Here is a 14,214-nt window from a genome sequence, read left to right on the forward strand (position 1 = left end):
TTTTCACTGCTTCTTTTGTTGCCGCCAATTCAAGTTATTGCTCTCAAACACCCCCCCCCTTCCCCCCCTCCCACTATCACACACTCCAGACCCCCCAGCCATAACACACACACACACAGAATGGGCCTGACGCTGCAGTGCATTGTGGGTGCCAGTGATGAGCGAGCGTGTTGAGGAGAGGCGCTCACTCGTTGGGGTCCAAACGAAAAAAGGGAGGGGGGGGGGGGGCAGCTTGGAAATGGGCCGGTGCACATTAACGGACATGCTCGGCCAAAAACGTTACAAAATTGACTGAAAATACGCAAAACGGACATGACACTTCTGTCACTTTCCATCGGTTCTTCTTCTTCTCCGCCGCTGTAGGTGGCGCTATACTCCATAGAGATGTGAGCCAGCAGTCATTTAAAAGAAGAAGAACAGGAAGCGACTGCGCGTCCTACGACTTTGCTTTTGTCATTCTTGACCAATGGGAGCCTTTCTTTGCTGTTTTCCATCTAAAATTGCATGAATATTGGCTTCTTTAATGAATTCCAAGAACCCGTTTCCGTTGCCAAAATGAGCATTTTCCTTTCTTCATCCTTTTGGCCGTCTTAGCCGACCACTCGCTAACTGCCCCAAACTTCATTTGCATTTTTTTCTTCTGCTTTACGGCAAAAATGCCAGCGTATGCAGGGTTGGAAATGTCAAAGGTGGGAATGCAATTTGAAAGGTTTTCTTCAAATTTGCATGATCTCGTCATCAGCAATCAAATCAAATTCAAGCCCATGAGGACAAAATGTCTGCCAAAGGTCAAGCGAAGCGGCGTGAGTTGTGACGATTGACCCTATTGAGACGATATCGTGTGAATTTGTCAAGCTGTCGCGACGCCTGACGAGGATCCAAAACATCCAAAAGTTGTCTGCCAAAAGCCAACACAAGTTGTCAGTAAAGTGGCAACGCAAGATGGCTGCCGTCTGGCTTCAGCCAATGGGGAGTCCATTCATGTCAAAGACAAGTTGTCAGTAAAGTGGCAACGCAAGATGGCTGCCGTCTGGCTTCAGCCAATGGGGAGTCCATTCATGTCAAAGACAAGTTGTCAGTAAAGTGGCAACGCAAGATGGCTGCCGTCTGGCTTCAGCCAATGGGGAGTCCATTCATGTCAAAGTTGCTGTTTTTTGTCAGCCTCACACGGCAGCAACGACAACTCCGGCTTCCCGCCCTGTTTGGAAACGTCAACGAGATCAAGAGAAAACCAGACGTCGTCCTCAAAAGGCGGCCATCTTGAAAGTGCCTTGACTTTAATTCCAGCACTTTTTTCATCTTCTCGTGTGCGGTTCCTTTCGCGTGGAAGTCGAGTCAGCTCCTTGCGAACGTCTCAACGTTTTTGGCGAGCAAGCGGTCAAATTGGCAGCTCGGGTCCGGCTGGCGTCAAGTCACGTGACTGCGAGCCGTCCGAGCGCCTCCGCAAGAAGCGCGCAGCGTGCGCAAACAAACAGACAAAGTGACGCTCTTGCTTTATGGGAAGATCTTTGCGAGCGTCCATGGCGGCGCCTCTCCATTGTGGTCTTGTTGCCCAGGAAGGTTTTAATGTAATGGTGGCCGTCGTCAATCACGCCGCTGAATGCGCGGGCGGACGCTCGCCTCTTCATCAGTCGGCTGTTGCATTCTGGGACTCGCGTCCTTTTCACTTGTCGCAGCGTGTTTGCTCCGCCGATAATTTAGCTGCGGCGAGCGCTTGCCCGGCGCCGAGTGGCGCCTTGGAAACGCCGCGGCGGCGACGCCTTCCACTTTGTGGCGTTTGCCGCTTCCGTTTCCACAGCAGGGATGGCGTGCGCTCACGTTCCATGAACGACGGTCGCAAAGATATTTGTGGCATTTCTTTTTGGTACGACGACACGCTCGTTGAAAATACGCAACAGACGTAAAGCGTCCGCGCGTACGCGACAAATCGGACCGCGGACGGCAAGCGTGCTGACATTGGAGCCTTTCCGGGTATTCGACATACGAACACATTCGAATTTCATAAGAATGAGAGCACGTAACCAATAACACACTTTGTCATGTGGCGGCAACAAGACCTCCGCGGTTGGGGGGGGGATTGCAATTGGAAAAACATTTCGGGGGGGGTCCAAAGTTTCCCAGTTGATTGTGGCTGAAAAACAAGATGAGTGACGACGACTTCAATTGTTGACAAAATCAGCAGAATCACTTTCGCGTGGTTTTGAAAAATGCAAACCAAATGTCGAAATGATGATTTGTGTGAAGAATGGAGTTGGGTTCGAGTTGAAATTGTCCTGATCCTGATCTCCGTTTTCTCCTCCCCTCCCTGTTGTGTGAGTGGGCGTTCCTTCCAGCGCCACACCTGTGCCGCATTTCCTAATCACCAATTAGTGGACTTGAAAAAGACTCCTGGAGCATTGTGGGATTTTTTATTTTTTTTTGCTCACCAAGCAACAAGAATTCTCTGCACCCTTTTTGGATTCATGGTTTTAAACGTGTTCCTGTTTTCACTTTCACATGTAAGTATTTCCACAGCGCTTTTCGTTATTATTGATGCTTGCGTATTTGTTCCGTATTGATCTGTATTGATTCCCGTGCCTATTTTTGCAAGCGTTTTCTGTTCAAACTAATTTCAGATTGTCAAAATGAAGTTTGGTTTGGTTTGCTAAGCAAACCAGCGAGCATCATGAGCTCGGGAAAATGGATTTTTGCTGACATTTGTCGTCACCTCGCGCTCATTTGCATATCGGCGGCCACTTGAAGGCCGACTTCCAACGTGCCGACATTTCCACGCGTTTTCAAGCTTTTGCCCAACGCAAATGATGGTTGACGATGCAAACGTGACTTGTGGCAGCCTTTCCACTGGTGCGTGTGTGCTGATGTGGGGGGGGGTCGAGGGTCATGTTAGGGGGGGTTCGAGGGGCTTCTGGTCTCGTGTCTTAATCCTGTCCAAGCTGCTCTCCGCACAGACCTCTCACTCCAGCGCTTTTCTCTTTCACTTGTTTTCTTTTCTCCTTTTCTTTTGCGCCTCTTCATGGGGGTGGGCGCTTTCAGGGCAAGGTGTTGAGGCTTTTTTTGGGGGGGGGGGCATCATCCAGCGCACACAAAGTAAATGAACACGTCCACAAGGCAACAAAGGCCGAAGAAAGCTGAAGAAGACGTGACGGCGTATGACGGCAGTCGTCTCATTTTGGAAAATCACAAACGAGCTTACGTCTCGTCACCGCCGTGTCGCAGTTTGATGCGCGTGCGCGTGCGCGTGCACGTGCACGTGCGTTTACATGCATTTTTACGTGCACGCTGACAATCTGCTTCCACACTTTGAAGTCAACACGCTGTAAAAAAGACAAACCCGTCATAAACTCCTCCTCCTGCTGTAAACTCCGCCCACTTGTAAACACACGCACGCACAACCAATCGTATGAATCCATAGTTGTGCATCTCATTAAATGAGTGATTGCAAACATGATCTGTTGGCAACAAATCAAGTTTCTATGACGATAAGCACAGCAATTCTCCACATGCCAATGAAGCAAACCAAAAAAAAAGGGTGGGGCCAAAACCGTGAACGTCCAAAATGGTCACGTTTCACAAACCCCCCAAAATGACACGTTTTATCAAGTATTACATCATCAAAGACAACAAAACATTTTCAACGCCGCTCAATAATTTGTAACTTGCGAACTGACCAAAAGTGGATTCTTTGAAGAAAAAAAGACCTTTGTCAAATGATGATTTAGGAAGTTTAGGCCTTTTGGCTCGCGACGAAATTCAAGTTTGTCATCGGTAACGTTCCACTTGAGCAACTTGAACAATAGAGGGAGCCACAATTTTTTTTTGTCAGTGGGGGTCGGTGGCGGCCATCTTGCTCCTCCCATCTCGTGAGTATGCTACTGTAGAAATCATACGGTATTTGCAGATGAGACCTATACAGCTCGAAGGCAGTTGGTATAGGGCCGGCTGGCGGGGGTGCGGGGTTTGTGGCGGGGTGGGCACTATTTAAAAAATAATAATAATAATAAATAGAAAACAAGTGGACGGTATGTGCTGCTTTGAAGACCCTCTTTTTCTTTAATCGCTCAGAGCCCAATATTAGATTTGGCATCTTTTGTTGAATTACAACTCATTCTTTAATAAATAAAAAAATACAAGTTTCCTCCTGTAGACATCATTAAGCATATCATTTATACAAGTATTTAAAGCAAGTTGTAAAATGTCTGAAGTCCTCTTGTTTATGTTGAACAAACTGTCTCAAATGTTCTCCAATTTTCGATTCTGTAAATGCCGAGAAAGGTTTCTTGGGAGGAGCAAGATGGCGGCCTGGCGGCCAGCTGGGATAGGCTCCAGCACCCCCGCGACCCGAGTGAGGAATAAGCGGTTAAAAAAATGGATGGATGACTTGCGAGCAACAAGTGTACGTTGCGCATAAAAGGCGGATCCAAGCACAGGAAGTCGCGTGCATCCACAATTGAAAAAAAACTTTTTTTTGCATTTGGGGGTTGGGTTCGAATCTGCCCGCACCTGTTGCTCAACAAGGCACCGTGAACTCGTCAACTTGTGCGTCCAGCATCTTCTTGTTTCATTTGGGGAGCTTTCATTTGTTTTTGTGTTCGCGTTGGAACAACAAAACAAGCGTTGGAATTGTTGCCTGCTGATTGGACGAGCAAACGTGACGTCTTCAAGTCAGTCAAGTTGCCCATATTTGGAGGGCAGCAAACATTTCGTTGGACAAGCAAAATCTCCACGCGGCGTGTACGTCGTTTGAAAGAAGTGCATGAGAGTTGGCAATCGGCGGAAGAGGCCATTTGGTCACGCGCACGTGCGCTCCTTCAGCATCAGAATGAGAAAAGCAGCAGCAAAAGAAAGAAAAGCGACACAAAGCGTGAAAAGAAGTGCACGGCGCGCGCACATCATGCTGCTATTCTTCTTTGATAGATTGCGCGCGCGCGCGCACCGTCTCATGATTTCTTAATGACGACACAACGAGCGCACGCACGCGCGGATTGTGTCTCGTGTGACGGACTTTGTGAGTCACGTGACAGGGGGGTGCGCGCGTGGCTGGCCGGTGATTGGCTGGCCGTGATTGGTGGCACGCTCCTCGTGCCCGCGGGCCGCTTATGCAAATGAGCAGTTCCCGCGGCACGGGGCAGGCTTCATTCATCTTCTTCATCCTCCCGGAGGGGGGCAAAGGGGTGGGGGTAGGGGGGGGGGGGGGGGTCATCCATTGTGCGCGTGCGGTATAAAAGGCGGGCTGAGGTCGGTCGTGTGCCACACTCGCACCATCGCGCTCGTCCTGAGCCCGCACGCACACGCACGCGCTCTCGCTCACCTCACCTCACCTCACCTGACCTGAGCTAAGCCATGGACGCGCACGCTCTGCACGCCTTTTTCCCGCCCAGCGACGACGACGACAACGAGTCCCGCGCCAGCACGCGCTCCGCGTCGCCGTCACCGCCGCCGCAGAAGAGGAAGCGGCGGCGGGGGCGCGCGCGCTGCGAAACCACCGTGCGCGTGGTCCGGAAGAGCCGCCGGCTGAAGGCCAACGATCGCGAGCGGAACCGGATGCACAACCTCAACGGCGCCCTGGACCAGCTGCGCCGCGTCCTGCCGGCGCTGCCGGACGAGAGCAAACTGACCAAGATCGAGACGCTGCGTCTGGCGCACAACTACATCTGGGCCCTGGCCGAGACCCTCCGCATGGCCGACCGCGACGGCCCCCCCGCCCCCGGACTGGCCTCCGGACTGGCCTCCGGACTGGCCTCGGAGCTCGTCGCCGGACTCGGCTGGTTCTCCTGCTGCACGAGCTCGCCGTCCTCCTCGCCGCTTTCGTCCTCCTCGCCGCTTTCGTCCTCCTCGCCGCTTTCGTCCTCCTCGTCCTCCTCCTCGTCCTCGTCCTCGTCCTCGCCCGCTTACAGCCCGGGAAGCCCGCTCGAACCCGCCCACGAGCGCGCGCTCTTTGGCGGCCCGCGGGGGTCTTCTGATTGGAACCCCAGCACGAGCGCAGGTGTTGAAAGGTCAACTCTCCAATTAGTTGTGTGAACTTTCACACTCGAGACTCATTCACGATGCCTTTATTTATTCTTGCAATGTTTTTGTACAGAAAGAAAGATTTTATCCTATTTACTCACTGACACTTTTCAGCGCAATAAAGTTTGTACTTTTATACAAAAATATTCATCACTCTTCTTTGTGTGTCTTGCGCGTTTACGCACGCTTGTTCGCACACACGAGTTCGATCACATTCCAACTGCAGCGTGCATTTGACACGTTTCGTACGTGAACTGGGAAAAAAAAGAAAATCAAATCATCTGACTCCAGATATAATTTGCAAGTCAACTTTCTGGATCCAGATGATTTTTATGTGTGTGCGTGCAAATCCTCGCGCTGGGATCAGCATCAGCATTTCCAATCTCGATTGTCGTTTTGATTTCAGGCAAATTTGTCACATTGCTGAAGCTTGCAACAGAAGTTAACGCATAACAATGAGGTGGTGTGTGTGTGTGTGTGTGGGGGGGGGGGGGGGCGGGGGGTGACGTGCTTTTTCCAAGCGCCGGCCATTAAACATGAACGAATGCCGACGAACGCGTCCTTTCGACGGCCTCAATTGATCCGGGGAGAAATTTGAAAACATTGTTTTGCCGAGTTGGCTTTGAAATCACGCACGAAAGTTCCGCAGCTGCCCAAAGGGGTCTCGTAAAAGTCCAAAAGGAGGACACGGCGCCGCATTTGGGCAAGCGCAGCCCCAAGTCACCATTGACCCTTCTGGAGTCAAAGGTCAGCGAGCTGACAGGTATAAGTGTGTGCTTGAGGATTGCGCGCGTACGCGTTTTTAGAGGTGAGACAAAAGAAGGCCCATTGATGGAACCTTTCATCCTAAAACTAATAACTTGTTCATAAGAAGAAGAAGGATGGAAAAGTCCCATTGGAATGAAAGGGGCTCATTCATTGGATGATTTTGTTGCGTTTCCCAAACAAAAATAAAAAACCCAAAAAGTCAGCACAGACAAACTCAAGTCAAAAGTCTGCTGACACTCAAACACACAAAAGTGCTTGAGGGAGTTTTTTTGGGGGGGGGTTAAGGGTGCGCCCCCCACCTGCCCGCCCACCAAGTGTCAGGAAAGCGTCAATCAAGAGAGCAACCAAGCAACACGCACGCACTTTTTTTTTGCCTTTTTCCAAGATTGAGGAGGAAGTGAAGATGGTCTCAAATGTTGGTGGGGGGCTACGGAGGTTAGAGGAGGTGGGGGGTCTCACTCTCAGGGGGGTGTCGGTGGTCTGATAGGATCATGAAAAGTGAAGCAGATGGAAGTTTTGTGCTCCTCCAGATAACCTCTGACTCCGCCCCCAAGACCCCCACTCGACACCTTGTGCCACTGACTGCACCTGTAACAAGCACACACGCACACACGCACCCCTCAGGGCAGGCCGAGGTCGAACCCTTGCACGCAGTCCCGACTAATTTGTTGTTGAGCCGGCCGGCACAAAAGCCGTTTTGCCTTTTGGACTTTTGCACTAGATTTTGCGTGCGTTGAAAGTTGAAACGTGCCTCGTTGTGCGCATGAATGGAAACAAGCGTGAACGGAAAAGTGGCGTAACTCAAAATCGTCTTGACTTGTGACATCGGAAATGACGACGTTTTGTTCTTGTCGCTTTGCATGCAACGGGTCAACACGTCCACCATCTTGGATTTGGCCACCACATTAGCCACAAAATGGCCGAATCTCAGTGGTCAAACTTGTCCTTTTTGTGTACTTGACTTGATCGCATTTCTGAAAAGATACTTTTGACTTGAGCACGTTTGAGGGGCTCCAGGTGGCGGAGTGGAACCGTCACTTGCCTATGATGCAGGTTGCCGTGGGTTTGCTTCCCCGCCTGGGAGGCCATGTTTGTATGCGTGCGTGTTTGTGTGACTGAGTGCAAAAAAAACCAAACATTTGAGAGCAAGTATCTGTACTTTTTACTCCACTACTTTTCTAATTGCGTTTACCTTCTTTCCCCGTTTTGGGAAATATTTGGGATATCAAATATTTTGTTATGCATGTGACATTTGCCCGTATGTGGACGATCGACCGACGGGAAGCGTTCGAAGGTTCAGCAGGAAACAAAATTGAAGCCTCGTTCAGCGCCAAACGGACGACGGCTTCCGACAGCGGCCAGTGAGATGCGGAAGTGAGGAAAAGACAAAATCGTTCTTCGCCACATCAACTTTTCTTTTCTTTTTGGGATCAACGTACTTGACAGAGCAAGTCTTGTTGTGCGAAGCAACAAAGTGTCCATCCTGGCGTTTCCAATCTCGCCTCTGCTTGCCTCCAAGATTCAACTGCTTGCATTCAAAAAACATTTTTGCTTAAAAAAAAAAGGGATCACTTGATCCAACACCAAAAGAGTGTCAAAGTGTTGATGGAGCAAATGAAAACGCCGTATGGCTTGACTTTGCCACATCCAATATGGCCGCAGCATCGCCAAGTTGCGCTCTCCATGTCCGTCCAAGAATGCTCGATGGAGCAAGTAAGCCGCGTTGTGGGAGGATCGTCAGAATTGCCGGTCTGGCGGCAGGTTTTGCCTTGGCATGAACCGCGACCCGAGAAGCCATCGCCGTTTCAAAACGGTCACGACCCATCGAGCGTGGCCGTCGCGCGGACGAGACCGTCACACCGCGTGGCGTTCTCGTGCGGCGCTTTGCCAAGGCGTCGTCACGGTAACCGCCGTCCTCCCACTTGCCACGAGTTGGCCGTCTTTTGCGGACGGCCCGTCCTGTCAACCGACTCCACAATTAGCATGAAATTCTTAACGAGCGGCGCAAAAGTCATCCAGAGGGCGAGGGGCTCCTGGCTGTGCAGTGTGCACCCCCGCGCCCCCCCAAACCCCTCGGCCCGTCGTAGCCTCGCCGAACTCTGACCTCCTCAAAGACTCAGGCAATTTCCACGGTAATAAAGTGTTTCCACGGCAACCGGACCACCGACGGCCCGCCCGGAGTCCGACACACCAAAACGTCTTCAACTCCGACGGTCTGGTCGCGAGGGTCCGATCCCGCCGGCGCTCTCAAGGGTCGGTCCTGGTCCGGACGCAATAATGAGGCGCTGGTGCGGCTTTTACAGGACTTTGAAAAGCTTGCGATGCGGCTTGAAGGAAAGGATAAATCTGGCGGGGAACACAATGACGGCGAGGGGGCTGTGGGGGCGTGGGGGGGGGGGGGGGACATCCAGGGGGGTGAGGAGCAGGCAGGGGTGCAGAGGAGTCGGAGAGTGCCCCGATGTAAAATAGTTAAAAGCTTATTAGAGGCTCTTTCAGGCTTTTGCTGCTTTGGACTTTGTTTGGGGGACACCCTGAGCTCCTTTCAAGTGATTGTGAAGGGGCCCATTGAGGGAGGGGGGGCGGTGGTGTGTGTGCGTGCGTGCGTGTTAGCTCTCAAAGCCCCTTTAGAAGCCGGCCAACTCCCCACAGGCGCATGCCCTTTAGCTCCGTTACTGATTCACCGCAAACACCCCCTTCTGTTGCCTTTGTCCACCTGACCTTGCCGGGACCACAAGCGGGACCGGGACCGGGACCAGGACCAAGAATGAGACCAGGAACCGGCACCAGAACCTCAACTTGAATGGAGACATTTTGAAAAAATGTCCACTGGCGCGCGTGAGCGTGCACGTCAGGGTTAGGTGGGGCCGGTCTGAATGGGGCGGGCCCCAGGCCTGATCCCTTCTCCCTTTTCTTTCTCTTTCTTTGGGCGAACCCCCCCCCCCCCTTCCACCCCCACCCTCCATTCACATAAAGGGGTGAACAAAATTCCAAGTGGGCCTATTGGTGCCGTACTTAGATTAATTAGAGGCTCCTTTGGAGGCCATTCAGACCCCCTCTCAAACGGGGGTCCCGCTCTAAACTTCTCACATCCATTTGCATTTGTTTGTGTGCTGGGGGGGGGCGGGCAAAATATTCTTTTAATGGCTTTTTCACGACGTTCCGCTTTTTACTTTTTTCTTTTAATGGCTTTTTCACGACGTTCCGCTTTTTACTTTTTTCTTTTAATAGCTTTTTCACGACGTTCCGCTTTTTAGGCCACTTTTTCTGCCGCCTTTCAACAAGGCAAGCGAGCGCCGCGGCAACCACGCCGCACTTTGCTGGCGTGCGTGCGTGTCTTGATTGGAACATTCCCTCACCAGCTCTTCGTGATAAAGATGAGGACGATGAGGATGAGGATGATTGTGTGGTGGCGTGAAGGACCTTGTGTGACCTTTAACCTGAAACGGGGGGAAGAAAATCACAATTCTCAATGCGAAAATCACAACACTTTTCACAAATCAAATCAGGAAAAACGAAAGCACTCAGTGGTCTTGCACGCACGCACGCACGCACGCACACACACGCACGCACGCACACACACACGCACACACAGGTGCAACAGGAACAGCAACATGAAGCTGCTCTCGGGTCAGTTTGTTTAATGATAAAAGTGTGCACCACCTGCTCTTGTGTGTATGTGTGTGTATGTGTGTGTTTGCGCGTGTGCGTGCGCGTGTGTGTGTGTGTGTGTGTGTGTTGAAGTGCACAAAAGCAAATGTAAGACAAAATTTGCTGATTGAAATGTGGTTTTCAGTCTGTTTGGTTTCTTTGAGGCAGCGCAGTGCAGCAGTGGACGTCAATGTTGCCTCGCATGCAGCTTCCACTCTGTCCGTTTTGCACGTGCACATCATACATGTACATGTCATTTGCATGCTTATTAGTGTGCGATTGTGTGCATTTTTTTTGTGATGCTCCTGCGGACTGCAGGGAAGCACGAGCAGTCACGTGACGTGGCGTTATGTGATTTGGCGTGATGTGACGTGATATCGTGATACGTGACGTGATATCGTGAGACGTGACGTGATATCGTGAGACGTGACGTGATATCGTGAGACGTGACGTGATATCGTGAGACGTGACGTGATATCGTGATACGTGATGTGATATCGTGAGACGTGACGTGATATCGTGAGACGTGACGTGATATCGTGAGACGTGACGTGATATCGTGATACGTGACGTGATATCGTGATGTGACGTGATATCGTGAGACGTGACGTGATATCGTGAGACGTGACGTGATATCGTGATGTGACGTGATATCGTGATGTGACGTGATATCGTGAGACGTGACGTGATATCGTGAGACGTGACGTGATATCGTGAGATGTGACGTGATATCGTGATACGTGACGTGATATCGTGAGACGTGACGTGATATCGTGAGATGTGACGTGATATCGTGAGACGTGACGTGATATCGTGAGACAAGGCATGACGTGACGCATGAAATCTGAATTCCAACATAGACGACGACCTCAAGAAATCGTAGAAGCAAGTCCAAGCCCTGTGGAAAATAGACGGGGAGGCAAGGCAAGAGGCAAGTGGCTGGAGGGATCCGATTGGTCGGCAGGAGGAACGGGCGGGGCTGACAACAACAGGCGGAGACCAAAATGTAAGCGGGAGACAAGAAATGAAAAAACGCCGAAGCAAGTTCACATCACGTGAGCACACACGCACACACTTTTTGCCTGTCAGGGGCCGATGGGAGCTGCTCAGAGGTCACGGGGTAATGGGGCGGGGGTCAAAGGGAACGAGCATGAGAAGATCAGCCCCCACCCACCCGGTTCTTGTCACCTTGTTTGAAGACTTCCACGACATAGCGGCCATGACAGATCCAAAGACCGGTTGTGCAGGAATTTTTGAGATCTCCACAACGGAATCGTCAGAAATGTCGTCCAAAGCAAATGTCGACTCGTGACGTGACAGGTAGCAAATGTAGAAGCGGCCGTTCGGCACCTCCTGATCAATTTCGACAAAAGTTGAGAATTTCCGTTGCAGAAAACACATTTGCCGTCTTTTGTCTTCAATATCTTGTTGACAAAATGCTTTTGATTTTGTATCTTTTCTTTGGAAGTTGTTGAGCAGCCCCAAAGGTCAAAGGTCAACCCAACAACTGGCAGCGGTCAATGCAGCTTTGACCTCTGACATCTTGTGAAGATCAGCTTTCGCTCTCATTCCATCCTCTCCCTTTTCTCTTCTTCTTTCTTTGGCCCATTTTGATTTCTGACCCAAGAAGAGGAAATGACGACGACATTTAACCTTTCAAAAGATACAAAACAAGTCAACGAGCGTCGCTGAAAAAAGTCAGAAGCACACAAGCGCCATTTTCTTCAGCTGACACCCCCGAAAAAATTCCAGCTTTTGACTTGAGGCAAAATGCAAACCTGAGAAAAGTACACGTCAGACCGCGTCGGACCGCGTCGGCCCGTCTCCATGGGGGGGCGGAGCTTGGATTTGATTCTGTTGGAGGCAACTTGTGTCTTCTGTTAAGCTTCGATCGTCACACACAAGATCTTAAGTCGTCCTGCAAAACGTCCTGGCGTCATTTTCCCGAGATGAAAGTCGTGCACGTGTCCAGACCCCGAGGGAGCGAAGCGGCCCCAAATGACGACGTGATGGACAATCCATCCATCAATCAGCAACACAAACAGGAAGGGACGCTTGCACCAGATTTAGCCGACGTCCGGCGTGGGACGTCAACGCAAGTTTTCAGTCATCGGCCTCGTCTGCATATGGACAGGAAGTGAAGCGGCCGAACACGCTCAAGACATGTTTATCTGATGATGGCCGACTTGAGGAAGCAGCCTCGACCCCACGCTGTCCGACTGCCTCGCCTCCTGACCTTCAAGTGTTCTGTCAGAACAGCATACGCGTATAGCAAACAAGCTAACGCCCAACCCGTTCGCACGAGCGCAAGGTATGCTACGCTGACGCGGTTTTGTCGAGACTTTCGGGATCAACATCAATTGCGGCCACAAGGCCAACGCCGGGACACAAATCGTCGGAAGCGGGCGACTGGTTTGACGACACGCTATAAAGACAGAATGCACGTGTCATAAATCATACATGCGTGAATTAGTCTGTAATTGGCCTTCCTTGCAAGAAAATGGGGCGTGGCCCAGACCTGTAACTGGAGCCGCCTTCCGAGACCTTCTAGGACCTTCCTTTGTTTTGCTTTTCCCATTTTTGCTTTTCTTGTGAGCAGATTATGTTGGAATGAGGCCAGGGGGCGGGGCCAACCTTCAGGTTGCCACGGCTACCTGAACAAGACCATGCAATTTCATCTTTTGTAACGGTACTGAAGGGGCGGGGCCACGCCACTGCTTCCGGCCTCCTCGTTTGCCCCCCTTGTCATGGACAAACAAGTTCCCTAAACCGCCACCGGGAGATGTGAAAACACTGGCGGCCATCTTACGTTGCCACCGTGTACGCTTGTATGTATGAATTTCTCCACAGCATTTTCTTGCACCAGCATGTGCGGCATACGATTTTCACAACAAGTCAGGGGACAAGCGCGACATGGGTGAGAATGCCATTTTTCATTTTCTCTCATAAGGTATAAGTGCGACTGAAAGACCAGCCTTCATTATGTTGTCAGAAGCATCAAGAATCCAATGAAAGCAAAACGGCAAAACAAAAACAAAAAAGGCGACACCCAACTCACCTCCGTCGGTCCCGATTCACAATCGTGAGATGATCTCGTCTGAATGGTGTAGAGAGCAGAAAAAAGTTGCCAGGAACGTGGCGACGTAAGATGGCTGCCCTCTGGCTTCAGCCGCGGTTCAAAATCAAAGACTCAAGTGAAGCTCCTCACTTCACCTCATTGTGTGTGCGCGCGGATTTATATCACATCATGGGGACCATTTTCTTACTATTATCATTATCGTCCTTGTGGGGACAATTTGGTGGTCCCCATGAGTCCAAACCTCTTTTTCAGAATCAAAACTTGGTCTTAGGGTTCAGGTTTGAATTGGGTTTTGGTTGGGGTTAGGGTAAGAGTCTAGGAAATGCATTATGTCAATGAGATGTCCCCACTAGAAATGTGTGTGTGTGTGTGTGTGTGTGAGACAACCCAGACAGAGATGGGACGCATTTGGCTTTCGTCGCAGGTGCTTCGATTCAACAGGTAGAGATGATGTGTTTTTTATGTGGCCAAATCCAAAGTGTGGCAGGCTGTTGCCAACCTGGATTCCCCAACCCTGACACACACGCACGCAGACACACACCAGATGAATTGTGTGAGTGAGCGGTCTGGTGTGTCTCACCGGACCCCGTCGTGGCCCTCGCCCCTCCCTCTCTGGCCCTTTGGGGATCACGCGACTCGGATTGAGTTTAAACGACGACGCGCGCGCAGCAATGCCGAGCAAGCGTTTGTCCGTCCAGCCCGCCGCTGGCCCG

At 51.1% G+C, this 14,214-nt stretch overlaps 1 protein-coding gene across 1 annotated transcript; it reads left to right on the forward strand.

Moving 5' to 3' along the window:
* The first annotated feature begins 5,236 nt into the window (after positions 1–5,236).
* Positions 5,237–9,052, forward strand: neurog1 (neurogenin 1). Its single transcript, XM_086086940.1, has 2 exons — positions 5,237–5,983; positions 8,862–9,052. Exons 1-2 carry the CDS (start codon positions 5,341–5,343, stop codon positions 9,050–9,052), a joined length of 834 nt encoding a protein of 277 aa, XP_085943066.1. The 5' UTR covers positions 5,237–5,340.
* Positions 9,053–14,214: the final 5,162 nt, after the last annotated feature.

The sequence above is a fragment of the Leptonotus elevatus genome, chromosome 10, assembly GCF_054856555.1.
Source record: "Leptonotus elevatus isolate MCC_2025b chromosome 10, RoL_Lele_1.0, whole genome shotgun sequence".
NCBI lineage: Eukaryota > Metazoa > Chordata > Actinopteri > Syngnathiformes > Syngnathidae > Leptonotus > Leptonotus elevatus.